The sequence below is a fragment of the Heloderma suspectum genome, chromosome 1 (genome assembly GCF_057233095.1).
Source record: "Heloderma suspectum isolate Gila_16-S chromosome 1, 16-S_ref, whole genome shotgun sequence".
Classification (NCBI taxonomy): domain Eukaryota; kingdom Metazoa; phylum Chordata; class Lepidosauria; order Squamata; family Helodermatidae; genus Heloderma; species Heloderma suspectum.
In genome coordinates, this window is record NC_139458.1 from 256,180,583 (window position 1) to 256,205,083 (window position 24,501).

At 45.0% G+C, this 24,501-nt stretch overlaps 1 protein-coding gene across 1 annotated transcript; it reads right to left on the bottom strand.

The window, feature by feature from the left end:
* Positions 1-3,067: 3,067 nt before the first annotated feature.
* On the bottom strand, positions 3,068-19,432 carry LAMP5 (lysosome associated membrane protein 5). The gene is made up of 6 exons (XM_084830499.1): positions 19,317-19,432; positions 18,724-18,896; positions 17,649-17,780; positions 17,025-17,130; positions 11,306-11,494; positions 3,068-3,246 (listed from the first exon to the last, which is right to left on the bottom strand). The coding sequence occupies exons 1-6, from the start codon at positions 19,381-19,383 to the stop codon at positions 3,068-3,070; spliced, it is 846 nt and encodes a 281-aa protein (XP_084686625.1). The 5' UTR covers positions 19,384-19,432.
* Positions 19,433-24,501: the final 5,069 nt, after the last annotated feature.

Here is a 24,501-nt window from a genome sequence, read left to right on the forward strand (position 1 = left end):
ATAGCCTTGGGGCACCATGATCCAGATCTGGACCACTACACAGAGGGAGGGCAGTTTTACCCTTTCCCCAGCACTGTTTACCTGTTGCACAGCACCTTCAGGGGGAAAAGAACAGCTCAAGAGGCAATATTCAGTGGGAAAATAGTACAGGGGAAGGTTTTTTGAAAAACCAGCAATCATGGTCAGAATCCAGATTACGTGTGTGTGTGTGTGTGTGTGTGTGTGTGTGAGAGAGAGAGAGAGAGAGAGAGAGAGAGAGAGAGAGAAAGTTTTACAAACAAAATCAGATTACTGAGTGCAAATAATATATCACATGCAGAAGTTTTACAGTCACAATGTCCACAAGTTGTTGTTGTTGTTATCCTACAGCAGTGATAGGCAGAAAGTAAATCTGGATCTACTTCAGATCTCTGAATAATTTGCAGTAGATTGGCAAGGATTTCTGATTCCCAATGGTTTAACAACAGCAGTAACAAAATGAATCTCCCTAAATTATACTGCCAAAATGAAAAATGCTTGGGGTAACCAGGAGTGGATTTTTCTGTGGAAGGATTGTGAGCTCTGTTCAGTTCTGGTACTCAGAACAAATGCCTGGGTTCAGAATTCGTTCATTTTAAGTGTATGACTTTTGCACCAGGTGAATCTGGTGGATCTCTGTTATTTAGCTCTAGTAAATAATTTAAAAAAAAGTAGATCCTGTAAGCCAGAAGTCTGCCCACCCCTGTCCTAGAGAATGCATAACCGGAACAATATCTGAGTTTTCAGAGGACTCCGGCTTATTAAGAAAGAGATGTGGCCAGTTCTAACTATGGTGATAACACACTATTAATATATGTCAGTGGAGTTTGGTGGCTCTGATTTTGGTGGGGTGGAAATGCATTCTGTGTTTCAGTCAGAACCAGCCAGAACCCTAAAGGAGCTATACAAGGTGCTGAAGCTATTTTGGGGATAGGGTTCAGCATCTTGGATAGCTCCTTTAGAATTCTGGCTGGTTCTGACTGAAACCCAGAATGGGTTCACAGCCCACTGAAATCGGAGCCACCAGCCTCCACTCAGTAATGACCCAAAGGCAAACTAGCCTAACCCAACAAGTGAGATCTGCAGGAGCATTAGATGCTCATCAGGGCTCCATTGAACTTGGTGGATGTGATTGACACAGATGAGACCAAACCTTCCTCTTTTACATTGCAATCCTATGCATGTTTACTCAGAAATAAGTCTCAATGAGTTCAGTGGGGCTTCCTCCCAGGTAAGTGGGTATCGCACTGTGACCTTAAGCACTATCCACACACCATGGATGTGCAATGACCTGGATCAGGGCGAGCTTCTCCCAACAAACTCCCTCCTTCCCTCTGCTGGAGGCATTACTAATACAGTGCACTCTTTTACAGAATCTTCCAACATTTTATTTGCATCTCATTATTTGTACAGAAGCAAAGGTCATTTCCAAATGAATAAGAATGCCAATAAAATATGATACATATATATATTTGTATAAGATTTTTAAAAATACTGTGCATTAAGCAACATAATTTAGGATTTATTGAGTTTTCCCATATAGATATTTACACGTATATATTTAGAACACCTGAAGGTATCTATCTGCATAGTAAGATGAACATTTTGTCACTGCGGTCTTACAAAATCATCATGTAGCAATTGGCATTTTTCAATCACAGCACATGCAAAGGTGTCTGGCCCGGAAGCATTTCTCACTTGGGTTATTACAATAGCATGACACTCTTTATGTTTTCAGCAGCAACAACCATAAAGTTGTTCTGGTGCTAAAGCATTCCCAAAAAGCAAACAAAACAAACAAAAAAATTCAGGCTAAAACCACAGAACCTTGTTTTTTGTTTTCATCTTATCAAAATAGAGTTTCAGTCGAGATGAGCTGCAGTGGAACCCTAAGGACTTAATATCAGGTAAGCAGGGGCTGGCTGGTGTGTGTTTTTCCTTCGAAGTGACATTTTTCCAACAGGAATGGGTGTTCAAGGGGGGCTGTCCTAAATCCCTTGCTCCTCCCATTTCTTTGTTTCTGTAGGCATGTTCTCTGGGCTTTTGGGATTCAGGACTATGCCTTGGATCCAGAGCAGCCCTGCCATGAATGGAAGGTGTCCTTCTGTTTGAGGAAGACGCTCCAAACCAGCCAAGCCCCCCCCCCCGTCTGCCCATGGAAGAGGTAGAAGTGAGTTGTGCTCATTTCTTCTTCCCCCTGCAGCCACACTGTTCTGGAGGGTTCCCCAACCATTCCAGTCCAATTTCCAAGGGATGCTAGGTGTTGCAGGAGGAAGGGGATACCAGCCAAAAATCCCCCCTGCCCTGCACCACTTCCATAAGTGAAGAGCATTCAATGGACAGTATCCAATGGGACAGAAGCACTAGCATAGATTATGTTTTGCTAACGTAAAGGACCCCTAATATCGTTAGCTGGTGCGCATGGATTCCCTGGCAAACCCGTTGCACCAGCTAATGCTATGGCATTGTGCTCCAGGTCACTTGTTGTAGCACAATGTCCCTTACTCTAGCACTCGTATCACATTGGATACTGCCCCATGAGCAGAACTCCACTCAAGGATCTCTGAATCTCACCCAATATATCATGGATGGGGAACCTGGGGCCTCCCAGATGTTGCTGGACTCCATTATCCCCAGCCAGCTTGGTCAATGGAGGGGGATGATGGGAGTTGTAGTCCAACATCTGGGTGGGGCACAGGCTTCCCATTTCTGCCATATCTCATCATCGTCATCACCACCACCTCAATCAGTTCTCACAGCAAAACATACACTTTCATCCCAATGTCTTCCCTTAGTACTTGAATGGGAAGGGAGTCGAAAGTAGAAGCAAAGCTGACTTTTGTGTTGACGGTTCTCCAAGGGAGCAAAGGCTCTCCCTCTGCTCTAAGCACTGACTTTTGAGAAATGGCTGCTTCCTACCCCCCACCCCACCCCACCCCACCCTACCCTCTCCATTTGGTCATTACACAGTTGATCATCTGATCATGGGGGAGACCCTGCCTAAGAGGAAAAAAGTGCTTTTGCTTCAGCTGATCCATGGCTTCACCAGCTATCCCATATGTTTATACTCAGATCTGTCCCGTGGAATTTGGACTTGATTCGCTGTCATTTTGAGATGGATATGGTAAACACCGAGGGTTATCACAATAACCAGTCCCAAGATCAAGCCCAGAACCAGAGGAAGGGTCTCTTCTAACTGTTCTCTTTGGTCCACTGGACATTTATGGCCTGCAACATATGAAAGAGAGGGGCAGGGAAGAGGGAGAGAGAATTATTGTGCATACAGGTGAATATAGGTGAATCAATGGCTACTTGTCCTGATGGCTGTGTGCTACCTCCAGTACCAGAGGCAGTGAGCCTATGTAAACCAGTTGCTGGGGAACATGGGTGGGAGGGTGCTATTGTGCTCATGTCCTGTTTGTGGGTTCCTGGTCAACAGCTGGTTGGCCACTGTGTGAACAGAATGCTGGACTAGATGGACCCTTGGTTTGATCCAACAGGGCTCTTCTTATGTTCTTATAAATGCCTTCTTTGAAAGAAAAGATTGGGGGGTTTTCCTCCAAAGAACTCAGGGCAATGTAGATGCTACCCACCTCATGTTATCCTCACTACGACTGTGCGAGGCAAGTCGCCCTGAATATGAGAAAGTGACTGGCCCAGGTTCACCCAGTGATCACATTTGAGCCTCAGTCTTCTGAGGTCACGTCCAACACTCAACCCCTATGCCAGGGGGGCAGAATCTCTTTCGGCTTGAGGACTGAATTTTATTCCATAGAAGCTCTGGATGGGGGGGGGTTCACATTCCAGTGGTGGGAGGAGCCCAAGGCAAGAGGGGTTTGGCCAAAATACAAAAAACAAAACACCCCCCCAGCATATTTAAGCTTAAAGCAATTACTGCCAGTAACTAAGCCTGACGAAAGGCATTTCAACCTTTTAGAATGGGGAAAAAAGTTCACCAAAACTGGGAGACCATCACCAGCCAAGGGCAGGGCTGGAGCCAGGGGAAGGGCTGGAGCCTTCTGAGCATGCCCAGGGGGGCAGGTTGGACCAGATTTGGCTCCTGGGCCTAAGGTTCCGCACCCCTGCCTTACACCAGACACTGTAAGAAGCCAAGCAGGAGAAAGACTTCAATAGTGTGGTAGCCCTGTGTACTTGAGATGTACAGAGGCCGGACACACATAAGAGATCAAAATCAGGCAACTTGAATTGACATTAAATCTGTGCATCTTTTCTAGTGCTGTGCCGAATTTTTTTCCCTGAACATTCTCATACAATTTGATAGAAAAGAAATTCAAAGGAGAAGAACATTTCAGAGAAATTCTCATAGGTTGGGTTCAGAGTTCTTGGACTTGCCTTGCTTAGGAGGTGACCAAGGAGAGTGTATGAGTTGTCCTGTCTTTCATTTTACAATCGTCTCTCTGGCAGCCTGTAGCCTCCTTGGCTTCCCACACTTCAATTAAACCCAAGGGGGAGACACTATGAGGTAATCTCTCCCACAGGGCTTTTTCAGATCAGAAAGCGCAGGCAGCCAGGGAGGCTGCAGAGCAATGGAGAGAGGTGTAATAAACAGAAAACACACACACAGCACCCTCAGCTGCCTTGCAGTGATTAGGCAAACTCAAAAACATGACAAAAAATATTATATAACACCCTGGAAATGAAGCCAAACAATGGAAGCCTCTCTCATGGGGGAAGAAAATGTTCAGAAAGTTGGAGGACAGATTGTGGCACATCACTAGCTCCACCTCTTCCCTGGAGCTGGGCACAACACTGCCCCCCTCACACCTGCATTGTGGTGGATGAAAAATGGGGGCCGGGCAGCCAACAGGGTTGATGCTGTTGCCACTTGCAGTGGCAGCACGGGAGAGCCAAAAACCCTTAGGAAAAAAGAGGGAAGCTGTGCTATAGCCTCTGCCGATTGTGAGCCCTGCCTGTGAGAAACTGTCGAGAATTTCTCCTCCTGCTGGAGAACTTTGGTGAAATTGTCCATCCCCCCCCTCATCCCCCCAATCAAGGTCTCTGTCCACAAATAGCATGGAGAATTTCGGGAGGCTGTTTGCTTTAGTCATGTCAAGCCCTGACCCTCTCAACCTCTTCTCCGCTATATGACATTCTGGTCATGACCTTACGCCACATCTGGCAAGAGCTGCGCTTGGCAGTGCAGTGATATCAGCCAATGATGAGCTGCAGTGATGCAACATTATGAACCAGCTGTCAGGGTGGACACTGAGCCCATAGAATCCCAGAGTAGTTCTGATGCTGAGGAAGAGCAGTCGCTCCTTCGGGAGAGGAGCGCGCTCCTTTTTTCCCAGGACCAACAGCTGACGGAGATTCCTCCCACCCACATTCCTAGTTTAGAAAGCAGTCCAGGGAGTGACTCAGCACAGATAGCAGACTGGGGGGGATGCGCGGCGCAGGCACAGACGCAGAGAGCGGCTCCAAATGGTTTGCGCTCAAAGAACGGTTGTGCCCAGAGGATCCAAGGGAAAAGGGGAGGGATTCTCCCTAGTCTTTATATTCAGGGGTCTGCCAGTAATTGCCCTTCGAACGGGGACCAACTGTTCTAACTTAGGGCATAGGGATGCTGCTGCTCAGATCTAGTTGCTACCTGTAGAGCTGTTAAGTTGTAAAAGAAGAATAAAGCTTTGAAAATAATCCCTTTGTCTGTGTCTGGACTTGGCTACTGGATTAGACTGAGAGCCCTCCAAGGAGCCCTTGACACCAGCTTTGGCACATCAGGCAGCAGATGGGGGAACACAAGGGTATGGGAGGGCGTGTCCTCACCTGTATTAACAGAAAGCACCCGCCCCCTTGTTATTCAGCCAGAGGAACATTTCAGAGGACACAAATGGAGGAAATGCTGTGCTGGGTTCAGGTTCCCGCTGCCACTCTTTGTTCCTTCATCCCAGAAGCCCTAGGGACATTCCCGGTGCTCCCAGAAATCATTGCAGCACCTAGCAGAGCCCAATTTTAATTTCTGCCAGCTCCTCCCACATTCAATCTTAAGACCCTGACAAAATGCAGACTCCACTGCTTTAGCATCAGCCAGCATTTCCCCCTTTCCCCCCACCCTTGCTTTATTTAGCACCTAGCCTGATGAAGCTCTGAAGAACTCAAAAGCTTGCACACTACAAGCTTTTTGACCTTGGGTTGGCCTCATAAAGATATTGCTCTAATATGGATTGTTTTTTTAAAAAAAACAAGCAACCAGAAAACAAAACAGGACTTTGCTGTTTGAAAGATCAGGTTAAGGTGGCTGGGTGAATCAAACTTCTGACCTCAAGACAAACTTCACCATTCATTTGATTGCCCAAAGGGAAGGCACGCTTTACTTCTCAAAGCTGTGCTTGTGGTAAAGGATTACCAGCACAGCTTTGGAGATGGTTTTGCGTTCTGGTACACAAGATGTCTTAGAAATAGGTGACACTGACACTGGGTGCTTCAGAAACCAAAGGGAATACTAAAATCCTGTCTTCTCCCGCCAGCAGCCTCAGTGTGTGTTGCCCTACAACTCTCATCATCCCCAGCCTTCCCAATGATGGGGTGATGGGAATTGTAGTTCAACACACCTGGAGGACAGCCGGTTGGGGAAGACTGCAAATGTGATCAGAGTACCAATATAGTCTTGCCATCCCTCCGATCTCTTCAGAATGCCTCCTGCTTTTCAATCCCATATAAAATCTTGGAAGGATTGCTCTACAGTTGGGATCACACTGAATATGAATTGGAATCATGAAATGAATAAAGTCTGCAGCCTTCAGTATGGTTTCAGCTTGTGAGTTAAGGCAGCAAGAAGACTGCACACCCCAAATCATGGTTTGGGGTTTCATTGGGCATTAGACTAAAAAACTAGAATGCCAAAGCTGTCAAGGGTGATGCATTTGAGTTGGATCAAAAAGTCATAATTACACATTTGCCCTGGAGGCATGAGAGCCTGTGCATGCAAGACAACCTAGTGGTTCAACAATCTGGGCTCAACAAAAGGTCCACCTATTCAAGTCAGAGAATTGCTTATCAGCATATTTTGCAAATTGTGAGCCAGGAAATCAAGAACTCCCAATTCCCAAAGAGCGATGCACTGTGAAATCATGATTTAATTGGAATATTGTAAAGTTCACCAAAGGGGCCAGCAAACAAGCAGCTGGGATGGAGGACAACAATACCATGCACACCCCCAAAAAACCCCCTCCATTGAGGGGAAATGCCATGACTCACATTTACCCATCATAAATTGGTGCTACTGCACTGTGATCAGCCACCATCACCTGGTGTAGCACCGTGACATCCTATACAATTGTTGCATTACAGCAGTAATGACAGAAGATGGACTGTGACTGGGGAAACCAATTGTCATGTTCAAGTCATTTCAACCAGCATGGAACCAGCTACAACACAACATTCTTCAGAGGCCTCTGACCAACAATTTGACATATTATGTGAATTACAGCTGACCTTCTTCCCCGATCTATCACCAGGTTTTCCATTTCTTTCAAGACTCTGGCTTCCTTCCTTCCCCCTCCTTCCATTCCATCTCCCATCCCTTGAATAACCAAGAAAGAGATCTTAGGATCATGATGGAGAGTTTCATGTCATCATCAACACAGTCTGACAGCAGTAAAAAGGGGAGATTCTATGCTAGGTTTTATTAGGACACTACTTGCAATACTTTTATGTAAATCTATAGAAAAGACCCTGATGCTGGGAAAGATTGAAGGCAAAAGTAGAAGGGGACGGCAGAGGATGAGATGGCTAGATAGCATCACCGATGCAATGAATATGAACTTGAGCACACTCCGGGAGAGAGCGGAGGACAGGAAGGCCTGGCGTGCTATGGTCCATGGGGTCACGAAGAGCCGGACACGACTTAACGACTGAACAACAACATAGTGCTGGTGCATCTGAAATTGTGTCTAGAGTTCTGCTTGCCCCATCTAAAAGAGGGTATTGTAGAGTTGGAAAAGATGTCAAAAAGGTTAACCAAAAATGACCAGAGGTCATTAGTTTAGCAGGGAGGGAGAAGGTGACTAAGCGGGGGATGATAGAGGGTCAGCCAATCATTAATAGCATGCAAGACTTAAAGGGAAAGATAATGCTTTCTCCCTCTCTAGTCTTAACACTAGACCTTGTGGTCACCCAATGAAAATGGATGTGCTTTAGATTCAGAACAGACAAGAGAACATACTTCTCCATACCACACATAATTAAATTGTGGAATTCACTGCCCAGAAAGATGTGGTGATGGCCACCAGCTTAGATGACTTTAAAAGAAGGTTGGACTAATTCATGGATAGATCTTTCAATTACTCTTAGCCGTGACAGAATCATACTTGGAAGGAGCTCTTGCGGTTAACTAGAGTTGGAAGAGGCTCTCGAGGTTAACTAGACCAACTTATTGCTCAAAGCAGGATCTGCAATGTAGGATGCAACTAAAGGCACAATCCTATGCATGTCTAGGTAGAAAAAAGTCCTACAGCTCCCAGCATTCCCCAGCCAGCATGCAGAGAACTGTGCCCTAAAGCATCCATGTTGTTGCTCTCTAGCAACTGGCCATTGAGCTAGTAAATGGCTGTCTATCCTCTGCTTAAATACTTCCAGAGGAGGAGAATCCACCACTTCTCAAGGTAGTCCATTCCACTGGTGAGCAGCTCTTACCATGAGGAAGTTCCTCCTGATGTTTACCTGAATTCTACATCCCTGCCGTTTCTCCAGTCCTGCTGTCCGGAGCAACCAGCCAGCTCCATCTTCTGCATGACAGCCCTTCAGATATTTGAAGACCATGACCACATCTTCCTTTAAACTATCTTATCCAGGCTAAAAATACCCAGCTCTTCCAACTGTTTCTCATAGGACTTGGTATCCAGACTCCTCTCCATCCTGTCCACCTTTCTCTGGACATGCTCCAGATTGTCAATGTATTTATAGATAAAAGAAATCTCCATGTTCAGAGGTAGAATACCTCTGAATAGCTATTGTTGGGGGTCAAAATAAAGGAGGGTTGTTGCCTTTATGGCCGGCATCTGGGATTCCCAGAACCATCTGGTTGGACACAGGATGCTCAACTACCTGGACCCTTGGCCTAATCCAGCAGACTACTCTTATGTTTTGTTGTTACCTATGCATACAGGACTGTGGCACTCATATGCATTGCCAACCATTATCGAACCCATATTTGATAATACACACACACACACACACACTATATATATATGTGTGTGTGTGTGTGTGTGTGCATGCACGTGTGTGCACACACACCACATTGGTGACAGTACCCTTTGATTCACATCAGGGCAGCTGAAGAAGGCAGAAACTGAAACATTTTGCTTTTTGTATTGGTCATTGTAATATATAAGTGATTAACTGCATCTTTCTGAGATCCAGAAGTGCTGTTCCATGCTTCAAAATCAGGTATGTACAGATACATATACTAACACACAAAGCCAAAATATTCCATAAAGCTGAAATCCTCCATGTTCTGCCACACATCCTGTGTGCCAGAGGAATATATAGATTATCCATAAGCAAGAGAATGGGCTACAGAAACTAGAAAATGTTTTCTGTTCAGAAAATTTAGAAGAGAACTCAAGAAGGTAATAAAAAGAGCTGTATAAAAAGCATTCTGACATTGTCCCTTTTCAGTTCAGATTTGTAATATTTTGCCAGAACAGTGAATAATTATGACTATTGAGGTACAGAATCCTCAATAACTGCCACAATACAAACACTTAAAAAGAGGAATATCTGATGGCTATTTAAAAACACTTGCGGTTGCATCCAGTCAGTGCTGCTGCCACCTTGACAGAAATCACTTCTGTTCACTCAAGTCAGGGCACCCACTTTTTGCCAATCCTCTCTAACCATTCTGTTTTGAAGGGTCCCCTGACCCCAAAAGCAGCTTTGGAGGGATGGAGGCTTAAGCAGGTACGAGGAATTGGCAAAGATCTAGTGCCTTACCTTGCACAAGTGGAAGTCCTTAAAGCAAAACCGCCACTGGATACAAGCCACGGTTCAGATCATAAATAAAAACATCCCATTTATTAGGAGCAACAGGAGAGCGTAATTGACAAACCCCAGGAGTGATAGGGAAATCATAGAATCATAGAATAGTAGGGTTGGAAGGGGCCTACAAGGCCACTGAGTCCAACCCCCAATGCAAGTCTTGGGTTTTATAACAGCCTTCCCCAATGTGGTGCCCTCCAGATATATTGGGCCACAACCTCCATCATCCCTGAGTGCTGGCCCTCTTGGCTGGGGCTGACAGAGGTTGTAGTCATCCAGATATCTGGAAAGCGTCATGCTGGGGACAGGTGGTATATAACATGAAAGGTTGTGCCTTAGTTTTGAGGGCTATCAGCTATTCCCAATTCCCTAAGCTTACCTCAGTGTTTTTAAGTATCTGGGGACAACATCAGAAACATTTCAGATGTTCAACACTGTTGTTCAGTCCCACTTCTAAGAGTGAGTGGGGAGGTCATTTCTATCTCCAGTCCTCCCCCACTCACACAAAAGCTTAATCAACACTTTTGCTTTCTAGCAGCCTCACTCAAGATATAACTCCACAATGTGTTGACCATTTAGATTCCACTGCAGATATCCCAGCATAAATGGCTCTCTGGGAAGTATCATCAAATGCAATTAACAAGCAAAATATGACTTATCTTTGTCTTTATCATCATCACAGGATAGAGTCCCTGGTTGAGTCCCCAGCATCTCCAGATAGAGCTGGGAAAGGAACCCGCCTGAAACCCTGAATAGGCAGCACTAGTCAGTGTCGACAATACTGAGCTAATGGGCCAGTACTCCGGCTCAATAAGGCAGCTTCCTATGTTCCTAGGTGCCACCTACATTATCCAAGAATTCTGAGAACTACCTACCACTGCTGCCATTTCAGTAGCTATTCACCTTGCATTGAACCTTCCTTTGCTCTTCCTTAACATGTTAGCAGAACATACACGCACACACCCCAAATACTGGACCTGATCAAGGAAAGCAGCTGAGCAAAGACACTCCAAAGTTAGAGCCACTTCACACAGTACCAAGAAGCAAAAGGTTTAAAATCCATTGTGAGACTATGTGCATTTTCCCCATGGCAGCATGCCCCAGAGTTGTTGGAGTTCACCCATTACAGGACAGTGCAGCCCCCTGCCTTGGGCATTAAAGTAGAAAGCTGGATTGCATGCCTTCTCCATCTCAACTCTCCACTGAAATGGCTTGCTTTCCTGGTCAAGAGCTGCTGCCTCCTCCTTCCAGATTGTGCCCAAACATTTCCCAGCACCCGAAAGGCCCTTACCTTCAGTGAAGACATAGTCAGAGCTGATGTCAAAGGGCTGAAGGCGGACCTCAGACAGCAAGAGAACGACAGATTTCTGGTGGTCGCTGGAGGCCAAGGTGATTGTCTGCTGAGCTTGACATTCATAAGACTTCCCAGCTGGGGTGACTAAAGCTGAAAGGTGATGGGTGGTGACTGTATGCTTCCCAGCTGCCAAGAGGACAGAAATGTCAATGAATGAGTACCCCCTTATAATGCTTGGGATCTACAACATTTTCCAGTATTTGAGCAGGCAATCATTCTGTTGCTTTACTGTGCAGTCCTATCCATGTCTACTCAGAAGTAAGTGCCAGTGAATTTACTGGGACATTTATTTGTTTGTTTATTTATTTATTTACTGCTCAACAGCTGAAGTTCTCTGGGCAGTTCACAACAGTTAAAATCATAAAATGCACCAATGTGACAAAAACTAATATGACACTTTTTTAAGGTTAAGGGTGCAATCCTATGCATGTTTAGACAGAAAAACTTCCCACACCTCCCAGCATTCCCCAATCAGCATGGCTGGCTGGGCATGCTGTGGGCTTTTTTTCTGTCTAAACATGCATAGGATTGCACCCTGAGTCAGGACCCAACCCACCATGTACTGTGGTTTGCTACATGCTTTATTACCTAGGATTGCTACAAGCTTTATTAGAATCCATGCATAGGATTGCATCCTAAAACTACATTATATCACCAAAGTAACAATAATAACAACAACAACAACAACAACAACAAACCACAGCAGCAGTGTAAAGATGTAAAAATACAATTTCCAATTTAAAAAAATAAAAACTGAAGGACTAAAATGCCTGGGAGAATAGAAAGGTCTTCATCTGGTGCCGAAAAGACCACAATGTAGGTGCCAGGCAAGCCTCTCTGTATGTAGGAATTCAACATTAACCAGCCAACCGTAATGCTAAAGGTATTAATGTGAGCACTGCATAGATCATGGTGATCCAGCCAGATTCTGGCTGAACATCAGGAAAAACTTCCTGACTGTTAGAGCAATAGGGCAATGGAACCAATTGCCTAGGGAGGTGATGGGCTCTCCCACACTGGTGGCATTCAAGACGAGGCTGGATGGACAGCCATCTGTCAGGGATGCTCTGACTTGGATTCCTGCACTGAGCAGGGGGTTGGACTCGATGGCCTTGTAGGTCCCTCCCAACCCTGCTATTCTATGATTCTATGAAATCACGCCAATAATCCTGATGCTGCTGCAGTCAGGAGAGAGGGAGAGAGCAGCCTGCCACACTGGTTCTGACACACTTCCATGCTCTGGATGCTGCCAGTGTAGCTGCCTTAAGCACTTTTGTGGAAAGGTGGGGTAGATTTTTAATAGCTAAAATAAATAACATATAAAGAGCTTGGTCCAGTCTGACCTTGGGAAGAGGGGTCCCACGAGACATAGTAGAGCTTTGCACCCTGGCCCCCCCACCCCCTCACTCACTCATCCTGACAGCAGGGCAAGGATGATGACACAGCAAGGTGACTGTGTGCGCCAGGGCAGAGGGAGAGAAAATAGCTTTCTCTTATTCTCTATGGCAGTCTTTTCTAACGTGGTGTCCTCCTGCTGTGTTAGACTATATCTCCCATCATCCCCAACCAGCATGGCTAATGGTCAGGCATGGAGGGAGTAGTAGTCCAAAACATCTGGAGGGCACCAGGTTGGGGAAGGGTATTCTATGGGATTTGTTTTGAGTGTGACTGGATCAATCCATAGTGTTTGGAATGTCCCCTCTACACATTGGTCAAAGAGGAATATGTAGAAGTCAAACAGGGCATCTTAGCCACTATCTCCAGTCAAATCTGGATTGCATGCAAAGCATTCTTGTTGGCTAGACTGACCTAATAACCAGAAAGACTTTCTGATTATTTTCAGAGCAAGAGTAAGAATGGCAGCAGGGGCTTTTCTTCTCTTCACCCTCTGAACAGTGTACACAGAGCAGAAAACACTCACCTTCTCCCACCCATCCCCCCCTCAATGTGTTGGACTACAATTTCCATCATCCTCAACCAGCAAGACCAATACATCAGGAAGGCACCAGCTTTGATGATGCCCAGTTTGCACTCTGGTGACACCAAGAACCTCTATGTAGATTTAAAACAACAACAACAACCAGTTGAAGAAATATTCACATGCGGTATTGCCAACACTTACAGTGCAATCTGATGCAACCCTATGCCTTCTCAGAAGTATGCGCCATTGAGTTCAATGGGCCTTAATCCCAGGGAAATTATTACAGGATTGCAGCTTTATGGGAATTATGGATACAATCCAAAATGCAGAGTGTTAACTGCTGCCCTCATGACCTTTTACCATCCTTGCATTCATCATTAGGGTCTAATCACATAGTGGTGCTATCATGACAGTTTGTAGTGCCCATATATAAGCAATATATGCCTAACATCCCACTGGGGGACTTCTTGCTATGGAGGCAACTCATGGTGATCAGTGATCACAGTTGGGAAGTTAGGAATACCAACTATGGCAATGGCTTTCTGTAACAATGTTCATCACTACAGAAGCAGCATATTTGTTGTTGTTGTTGTTGTTAAAAATGCTTCTGGCATTCCCCTTGCACTATGCCACATGCCATCACTTGCTCTATGTCTTCTGAGGATTATTATATTTATATCCTACTTAGGGCAGCATTTTAGCCTCAGACGCAGCCTGTGCGGCAGGCTAGGCTGAGACCGAGGGGCTGTTCCCACCGAACAACAACCCATTGGCTAAATGAGCGGTTGTCCTTACATGCGAACCAGGTGAGAGATTGTGACTTGCCCAAGGCCACCCCATAAGCACTGCAGCTGAGGCAGGATTTGAACCTGTGATTCCCACATGCAAATCCAACATTCTAGCCGATTACACTCTCACTGCAAAGCCATCATCACAAATTATTATGGCAAAAAGTTCATACAAAGCAAGAATTGTGGGTGAAAAAAAGATATCTGGGTCAACCCAGATGTTTGGGACTTCAGCTCCCATCAGCATGGCCAGTGGTTGGGAATGCTGGGAACTGTAGTCTAAAACATCTGAGGGGCACTAGGTTGGGGGAGGCTGATCTAGGTACATGACACTTTACAGAAAACAAGTCAGAAATCTTAATAAGTAAGGCTGAAATTCTGAAAGAAAGAAAATGTAAGTATTGAAATCAATGACACCCAACTACTTAAGCCTTCCCCAATCTGCTGCCCTCTAGTTCCCATCATCCCCAGCCACCATGGTCATTCAGTTTGTGGAAGACTAGTTATGCTCTGATGTCCTACTGAATGACTCTCTGTGGACTTAACTCTAAGGCTGAAACCCTATACCCACTTACCTGGGAGTAAGCCCCATTAAACATACTTCTGACTGAGTACACATGCATATTATGATTACACTGTAAGTCTTTATCATGATTAACACGTATTTTATGAGTTGCGTGTCCAGCATTGCTAAGCTGTGGTTGCATATGATGACAAATCCCATTAAATTATATGCACAGAAGACTGATGCATTTCAAGTCATTCTGAAAATGCATCATGAATTTCTCTATACATTTATTTTAATATGAAAATGGTTTTTCCCACAATCTATACTTAGAGCAGAGAAAGCTAAAAAAAAAAAAAATCAGGCTTAAAGGATCCAAATATTAGAAATTGCTTCCAGAAAATATTCAGAAGGCATGGAATTTATACATGAAGGGTTTGGCTTTTGCATGCTTCACAGCAAAAACAAAAAATACTGACACTCTCTGAAACATCCTGCAGATACACATAGTAACAAATACAGGCATCAAGAAAATACCTTAAAAGGGGGCATGGGGTGGGGGGGGGAGAAATGCAAGGAAATAGAATAATTTCCACTGTGTTTTTAAAAATGGAAGCCACATCAATGAAGCAAAAATAAATTAATTAATCATCCTTTCAGAGCATTTGGACATAGTCAATATATTTTTTTGTTTATTGTCTTGTAATCACTGCCATCTCTGTGAAGGGAAAACTGAGATAACTTGATTGTTTTTTTGTTTTTAAGCATTACAAGGTCAGGTCCAAAAGAAAATAGGAAAATGGAAGCAAGTTAGTCCCGTTTCAATTGGCAAAACTGCCAGATAGATCTAAGAGCCCAAAGCTCTGCATTCAAAAGTGCCTGGAATAGTGCAATAAATGCACCCATAACTGCAAACCTGCTTCTGTAAAATTCAAGATTAGGTTACACTCCAACCATAAACTAGGGCTACAACGTTTAATCCATTTAGGCAGCCCATGATTCAGCAATTAAAGCTTTGGTCAAATGATCCTGACCAATGGAGACCACTTTTATTTTGTAGATCTGAAAGTTCAGGGCACAGGTTTCAATTTTTTAAACACAGTCCTGGTGACTTGCTGTAATAGTGAATATTATATTATATTTATTATTATTATTATTATTATTATTATTATTTATTACATTTCTATATCACCCCATAGCCAAACAGAAAAGAAAGGGAGAAGGTGGCTTTTCTTTCAGATGAAGAATGGTAGCTTTTGTTCATTAATTTGCAAATTTGCAGAATCTCCTTACATCCCAGAAAGGCAAGTTTACTAGGGGGGTTGTTTTGTTAAATATTTTGGTGTAATCCATTGATCCTTTCAGTCTTAAAAAGATCACTGCAGACAGCCCTACCAGAAGCGTGTGGGACTTGCAGCCTGTCGACCCAGAAGTAAGTCCTACTGAGTTCAATTGGCACGTACTCCCTGGGAAGCTCGTGGGATTTCAGCCTTACTTCCCTGCAACACGTCTGGGACTACCACGTCAGCCTCTTCATCTTCGTAGAACTCGACGAATGCGACAAAAATCGGCTGAAGTTTACCTGCGCCCAAGCTGGCGGTTGGCAGCCTTAAACGGGCGAATCGGTCCCTTTCTTTAAACTAAACATGAAAATGACTCTATGTGCCTTTTTTTTAGGAGAGCGCAAAGCAGAATCGTGGCCGCTTCTGAATCCCGCGAAGGAAAAGGCCAGTTTAGCGCACAGTTTAGCGCACTAGTGAAGAAAACTGCAGCCTGGCAGAGGAGCGGGGATCCCGCGCCTAAATGCTCCTGGATCAGGACATGAGTTGAATATACACGCCAGACGATGAATCCAAAAAGGAAGGGGAGTTAGGGCAGTGGAGGCTGGTGGCCCTATCCCCAGAATAGGTTCAGCGCCTTGGAGAGCTCCTTTAGGGTTCTGGCTGGTTCTGACTGAAACCAGAATGGATTCACAACCCCACCGAAATCAGAGCCACCAGCCTCCTCTGAGTTAGGGTGAAGAAGGGGAGGCCGTCGGGCGAATGTAAGCCTGCGGTTTTATCCGCAGTGCGGGCTGAGGTTGGGGGAACCTGGTCCAAGCAAGGGCTGGACAAATCCGGAGAGGAGACTGAAGATCACGGAAGAGAGCGGGGTGGGACAAAAACGCGCAGACGCGGGAAGGAAGCCGGATTTCCCCCAGCCCTCCCCGCAGCGCCAAGCGTACTTAGCACGCCAAAATCGCGCCTGAATGTGACTGTGTTTCCAGGGTTGTCCATTTCATCCTCTGCCTGGCAGCCTGTCTCTCTATATCCCCCCCCCCCCTTCCAGGCTAGATCCAGAATGCAAGACCGCTTTCTTTCTAACCCATCCATCACCGAGCCCGTATCCCTCGTTCCCCGCCCGCAGCTGGTTGACTAGGCCTCTGTTGAGCATTTCACTTACGGTTAACGGCTTGTTTGAAGTAGGTGCGCTCCGAGCTGTCATAAACAAACTGGACTTTGCTCATTTTCCACCAAGCCTCTGGCCCTGAGCTTGTATTGCGACTCTCCTGCCAATTCGGGGCGGGGGTGGGGTGGGAAGGAAGGAAGGAAGGAAGGAAGGAGGAATAGTGAAAGGGAGGCAAGAAAAGAATGATCGATCAAGGGTTAGGAAGCCCGCCGCCGCCCATGCCCCTCGGATTCGACCCTTCGCTTTGGCCTGGCGAGAACTTGGGCTGTGGTTTGGGAACTCCGTGCTCTTCTTTAAAGCGTGCTCATTTCTCAGGTCTGAAATTGACACGGAGTGTAGGAAATTGACAAGGACAAGAGAAGCGCCTTGTGCGACTTCCTTGACGAAAAGGCATAACATGCATTTGAAAGCTACAAAAATACGTTCTGGTTGATTAGCATCGCGTTCTCCCCCTCTCCCTCTCCCCCCTCTCTTTCTTTCCCTCTCTCTTTCTTCCTCAGTTTCTCTCTCGCACTCTTCCTGCCCCTTATTTTCTTCTTTGATACTTTCTTTTCTTCCCTATTTTTTTGTTTTGTTTCTAAGTCCTGTGCAGGGGACCCTGCGACCGTCATCATTTACCTTGACAAAGTAAAGTCGGAGGGTGTAAGCTTTGTCTATCCACGAAATTTGGAGCTCGGATTCATTGCTGCCGCATTTCCCTCGCTCTTCTGCTGCCCGAGAAAGTGGGATATAGGCTTGCTCCGTGATCGTCTGAATGCACACAAGATTCGATCAATGTCAATCCCAAACATTTAAAAATAAATAAGGATTTTATAGGAAATTTAATACTTTCACAGAGAATATCTGTGATATTCTCAGAAAATGTGGTGGAGTATCCACACCACATCTCTTTTTCCAGTGCTGCGTGATATCAACCCACAACGGATAAAATGAACATAGAGATGTGTTTAGGTTCACAGCTGCTCAGTACTTCGTGTTAGAAAGAAATGCCTGGATTTTGCAGTACAGCCCAAGGGATAATTATTACCCATAACAGTCCCCCCAGCTCCCAACCCCAGGGGATCGAGCTGAGTAATTATGTATTGTCGGATTACTTTTTAACTCCCACAGGAATCCCCCACCCCAACTTTATACACTTTACTTAAGCGCCAAATCAAAGAACGCTTATTCCCAGGAACAGATAAAGCGAGCTTCTTCTTTTTTTCTGGAAAACAATGGGTTGGGGGTGGAGACAGGGGGCGTTTATGTTCCTGTGCAGAGTTTATTCTCACTTCAGACTTAAGTATTTGAAAATTAGAAGTAGGTTGTTGGTTTTAAAGTGTGCCTCTGTGTGTCTGTGTGTGAGAGCGAGAGAGAAAGGGAGAGAGAGGGAGAGAAGACGCATTACCTTGGCAACATGAAGAAACTAAGGGGGACCACGGTTGGAATCATATTCTAGATTATTCCTATTCTCTTTCTTTTCTCTCTCTCTCTCTCTCATTCTCACTCACTCTTTCTCTCCCTCTCTCTCTCTCGCTCACACACACACACACACACACACACACAGGAATTTAAGCCAACGATCCTTCGCAAAATGTTAAATCCGAACCTTTTCACCCTTTTTAGAGGATGAAATACACCAAGTTAGTGGAATGGGGTATGTAGGGGCGGCGGGGGGGGGGGTGATAGGAGAGAGGAAGCGACAGATTCTTACATCCACATAATTGCTGGCCCACACATCATAAGGGACGATTAACTTCGCCGCAAATTCCGCCATGAGACAAATTGTTCCGTTTTCACGAACTACAAAAATCGCCTTTTCGGGGTTAGGAGAGAGTCCGGAGAGGTTTTCCACTTCTTGCTCTGCCACGGTGCTAGCTAGTGCATCTGTTGGAGGAGAAAATACATAGAGAACCGGGATCTGCGGGGGGGACGGGGACGGTTCAGTAGCATGGCTTGGGAGCTACGCTGGAAAAGGAGTTCTCTGCTCTCCACGGGGCGTTTTCTGTCCGATCTGGGCGAAAAGACTACCGTGTAAACTAGGTAAATTTTCCCAGCGAAACCCACTTGACTTACCCTTTCCAGAAAAATCAAGGGGGTAGATTTTATCCAGCCCTGCCCACATCCTCCCACCCCGAAAAACGCCCAGGCGGTCATTCGTGGCTGTTTTTCTCCCATTTCTCAGACGGCTCTCAAACAGAACTGATGTAACGGTGGATACGCTCGGGAAGATGCGCCAGGCAGGGCAAAGCGGCGAGGGGGAATGTTCAGGAAAATCTGCCGTAGCTGTGGCAAGGCTATACTCACAAACAAATAGAAGCAGCCCCCGGAGCCCCGGGCTGGGTGACCAGGTCCCGCGCCGTCTCGGGTCCATGCTCCCAAAACTGAGCCCGCGAGGAGGAAACCAGCGATGGCGATGAGGCTCCTCAGGGTGGTTTCCTTCCAGCCCCGGGCGGGTGCCGGCGCTGCTGCGCGGGTGCAAGGCGCTCCGCTCGCTTTGCGAAGCTCGAGGAATAGCTAGAAGTGACGGGGAGGCGGGGTGTAATGGAGGAGGCCGTCGGGAGCTGTCCAAGGTAACCTAGTGCTGAACTGCGCCGCGGTATTGAACGGCTCCCTTCCCCACTACGGCGTGTCCGAGAGGGAGCTGTCCAAAGCACCCGTCCTTGCAGCCAGTACGACAACACGCAAGTCGAACGTAAGGAAGCCACTCTAAAGATCCCTCCACTTAGGACTGAAACCTCTGCAGAAGAGAGCGGGTGCTGGGTCCTTGTTTTCCCTTCCTCCCTCTCCCCCACCCCCACCCCCACCCCCAACCGCTGCCTTCATTCAGTAGTAGCTCAGGTGGTCTTGCTAAAGTCCAACAGCACTTCTTTCTCTCCCAGACATCCTTCCTCCGGAGGTCACTTATTTCTTTAGCACACCAACAGATCGAAGTTTATTATACCTCTTTTCCCTTCCATGATCCAATTTGGGGGTGGGGGTGGCTTTTCCCCCCACATAAAATAATTAAAATGATGCTTCTTCCTTGCTAGGATTGGAAACCACCCACAGACATCTATAGGTTCAAAGATGCTCCCTTACACATTGGTCCGAGGGCGAGGGCATCAATGAAGCAGATTTATGGTAGCCATAACAAGTGGTTGCTTGCTGCATTTCTGAGGATCGGGGGATTTTTCATAGCATGGAAGGTATTGACAAATCATCCTTTGGCCAGATTTTTGAGGTTACTGGGCTTCAGAGTTAGCTGGTTATATTATCTGGTAATGTAGAAAATGAATACTTGCATCGAGAAACAGGAAAAGGATAAAACATTAGCAAAAGGGCATGTGTGGAGTTGGGGGAGGGGGACTGCTGAGAAAATAACCTGAAACCAACCAGAGCAAGGTGTCCCCCTCCAAATCTCTCTCTCTTTTTCTCTCTTTCTCTCTTTCTCTCTCTCTTTCTCTCTTTCTCTCTCTCTCTCTCTCACACACACACACACACACACACTTCATTCATGGAAAGAATACATCAGCCTCCTCCAAAGTGGTGCCTTCCAGATGTTGTGGATTTTGACTCCCATCAGCCCCAGCCAGCATGTCCAAAGATGAGGGGTGATGGGAATTGCACTTCAAAACATCTGGAAGGCACCATGTGGGGGAAGGCTGGAATACATCCTCACTGTAAAGTCTTCAAAGCAATTACATGGGTAATGAATTAATGAGGCAAACCCATGAGACTGCAGTCCTCAAGCCTTGTTCCAGAGTTATAATATACTCCTTTGGAGTATGCACATTGGAGATGTGCCATTTTAACAGTGCAATCCTAAATGTATCTATGCAGAAGTATGCCCCCTCGAGTTCAGTGGGATCAATGGGGGCTTTCATATGCATTGCATAATAATAGGCACCAAGCAGGCCATTTCACTTGTAAAAGTTGCTGCTCCGCTATCTTTTGGTTTCCACCAAATATTTCTGGTGGTAGGTGACAGAAACATGGAGACAAACCCCAGAGTTAGGGAGTGCATGGTAAGCCAGGAGACATGAAAAGACTTGTCCTGTAGAGTGGCTGCCAGGAGAGGTCAGTTTTACTCAGCCCTCAAATGGTGGCCACATCATGAAATGTGGCTCGAAGGCCACTCTTACACCTCAGTACCCTCTCACCATATGGGAAACAGGTGGTGCAGGAGTTCACTTCCATGGACCATGTCTCGGATCACAGCACTGTTCTAATCTCTACATTTGCCCTCATAACAAATATTTCAGCCCTCTGCTACAAACCATAAGGGTTTGTTTCCAAAAGTAGTCCTACTTAGAGCAGACCCATTGACATGAATGGGGCTTAAGTTCAACTAACATTTGATACAACCCATTGCCAATGCATTTATGCCTGACTACCAAATGGACTTTAAAGAGTTTATTTTAGTTAAAGTCTGAATGTAAAAGTCTGAATGTAAAATGTAAAAGTCTGAATGCAAAATGTAGCACATGTAAATGCAAGCTCTGTAAATGTAGGTATCTAAGGCTGCAATCCTGTGACTACTTTCCTAAGTCCCCCTGGATGCAGTAGGGCATCTTCTGAGTAGATGCATCTAGGACCACACAGTTAGGCTGCACACATTTACCCAGGTTTAAGTCCCAATAAGGTCAGTCGGACTTACTTTGGACTCAGCATGCCTCGGATTGCACTATAAAATATCAGTGAGCACACACAACTTTATGAGCAGAACGAGTTCTGTGATGCGCATAAATGCACATTAGAGGAAAGTAATGGCTACAAATGCACAAGGACTGAGATGGCTATCAAATATACCAGAGAAACCACCACTTTAAAAAAATAAAATTAATCTGAACATTAAATTATTTTAATATATAGATAGATCTAAAAGTCCAAAACTAAAGCATTTTGAAGCTAAAGTTATTTATTATAAACAAAACAACCAGAGTTTTGTCTGGGTTAAGCCACTGAACTGATTGTTCACCATCTGCTGCAGGCACTAACTTGAAGCTGTAGTCCATTGCTGCAGTGTGCAGCTGCAGAAGAGCAACCCATTCAAATTACATACATTTTCATGCTCACTGACCCCTTCCATAAAACTATAGATTAAAATTAGCTACCACAGTAACAAAGGAGGCAAATTAACAATTAATTAATTGTTCTGTAGCACCTAATCAGCTCAGATCCTTGTATAATTCTATTCTTGTATGGGAAAGCTACACAGTTCAAGAAAAAAAGTGATCTACTGAATGCAGTTTCCCAAAGAAATTGATTTTTGAAACTATTTTTTAAAAAATATCTAGAGAAAACAACCAGCTGATATAGTGCATGTGCACAGAACAGATGCCTTTGGTTTGTCATTGCTTTCCCATGGAATGTGCCTATTCCATACACTGAACTTTTCACTCGAGTGCATATCCAAAAGCTGAGGCAAGAACATGTACCACCCCCGCCCCACCCCATAATTCTACATGAAATAGTCCCCCTATTTAAAAGGAATAATTTAACAGAAATGCATCAAATGCTTGCAGGAAGACTAAAGTACCCAAATCAGCAGCAAGGCCTAATGAAGAAAGCAGAAATCATCCGAACAGATTGCAGCATGCTAAACCAGAGGACCTCCTTAATCATTCATGTCTGACTGCTTTGGCAGTAGGTGGATGGCAAAGGAGATGGAGTTGATGTGCTTAAAGCCATGCCAATTTGTACATCAAATGGAGCAGAAGGAAATTAAGCATGGAGAACCACATCTGAGCACCACTGGATTTCATACTCCATTGTGGCTAAGTAGAATAAGGGCAACCATGATTGTAACATATAAGAATTAATTAGCCTTAACCTTTCCGCCTCTTGGAGTGGAAGCTGATAACTCAACCAACTCTCCTCAACTGGAAAAACAGACAAAGCCAAGCCACAGCCTATTCTTCCCCCCTTCACTCCCTACCACCACCATCCTTGAGGGTAAACATGAATCTTTTAGGATGCAATCCTATGCATGTTTAGAAAGAAAAAAAGGCCTACAACTCCCAGCATGCCCCAGCCAGCATGGCTGGCTGGGGCATGCTGGGAGTTGTAGGACATTTTCCTTTCTAAACATGCATAGGATTGCACCCTTAATTACTTTTTGATTGTTCAAAGTGCTTCACACTTCACACTAGTGTGTCCAGCTCACAATCCACAAAATACAACCTTATTAATCCTCAGAGGAACTCAGGATGGCATACATGGCTGATTTCCCCATTTTATCTTCACAGCAAATCTGCGAGGTAGTTTAGGATGAGAAGAGAGAGTGACTAGCCCAGGGTCACCCAGTAAGTTCCATGGCTATGGGGGGATTTGAACCCAGGTCTCCTAGTGCACTGCTCTAGTCACACTATAACACTGGCTGACATATTTTTGAATCTATCTTCTTAAAGAAAGTTGATAGAGAATGTAGCCAAATGTTAAAGAAGAATGGAATCAGTTTCCTGAAGCAAAACAGAGTTGTGAAAAGCTGCTGCCAGGGTCCTAGACAAATGTGCCTCCCACATCTATCTCACGATAGAATAAATGATGCAGTAGTCAAACTATTGATTGATTTGATTTGATTTGATATGATATGATATGACTTGTACCCTGCCTTTCCACCAAGAAAATGATGCTCAAAGTGGTTAACTAAAAAAAAAAATTGGTTAAAAGTATAATAAAACAAATATTTTATTATATTTGTAATAATTCACCTGTGTGAATACACAGGTAAAAAGCGCAATAAAAGAATAATAGTACCCAACTCAACAGACCCACTTATATGACAAAGGTCTGCTTGAATAAAAATGACTTTGCCTGCTGGCAGAAAAACAGTAAACAAAGATTTGGAAAGACCTATGGACCAGTACAATTGCAGTCAAACAGACAAGGATACTAGTTTCTGGCATCATATGAACAGTCAAAGCTGAGGTTTGTCTGTAGCATAGACATTTTAACATGCATCACTCATAGCCCCCCCCCAGATTTAATTGTAATGGTAAATATTAAAAAATAATCCAGTACCCTTGTTCTTATTTTCATTAACGCTTCTGTCATTGTTTTTAAGTCCAAATGTTGAAGGTAGGAGAATTAAACAGGCAAAGTAGCCAAAACCTGAGGTTATGAACACAATCGCAAATATATTCTCATTCAAATTTATAAAAGTGAAGCAGACTGTTTAAGCTCCTTTAGTTCATAGCGCTATGACCATGTAGCCTGGGTATCCTTGGTGTTGCTGCACGCAACCTTCCTTCCTATTTTCCTTTGTCATTTCAAGCAGATGCTTTAGTACGCTACCATTCCCTGAACGAATCCAATTCCATCAGAGGAAGAAACAGACCAATAAAACAAGGCATTTTATGGCTGCGTTTGGTGCAGGGAATAAAGGTTCCCTGCACCAGTAAAGGAAGTGAGCTGTCCACGGATCAGTAGACATTTTGCTTAAGAAAAGCAACTGTTTAATGTGTCGCTTAGAAGCGAGTGCTTGGATGTGCAGAGTAGCAAAGTCAGA

Coding starts and splice junctions, on each gene's coding strand:
- LAMP5 (XM_084830499.1), bottom strand. CDS start 19,383: ATGGACCCGAGACGGCGCGGGACCTGGTCACCCAGCCCGGGGCTCCGG. Junction 18,897..19,316: donor GGGGCTGCTTCTATTTGTTT/GTGAGTATAGCC, acceptor CTCCTCCAACAG/ATGCACTAGCTAGCACCGTG. Junction 11,495..17,024: donor CTTCAAACAAGCCGTTAACC/GTAAGTGAAATG, acceptor TCCTCTTGGCAG/CTGGGAAGCATACAGTCACC.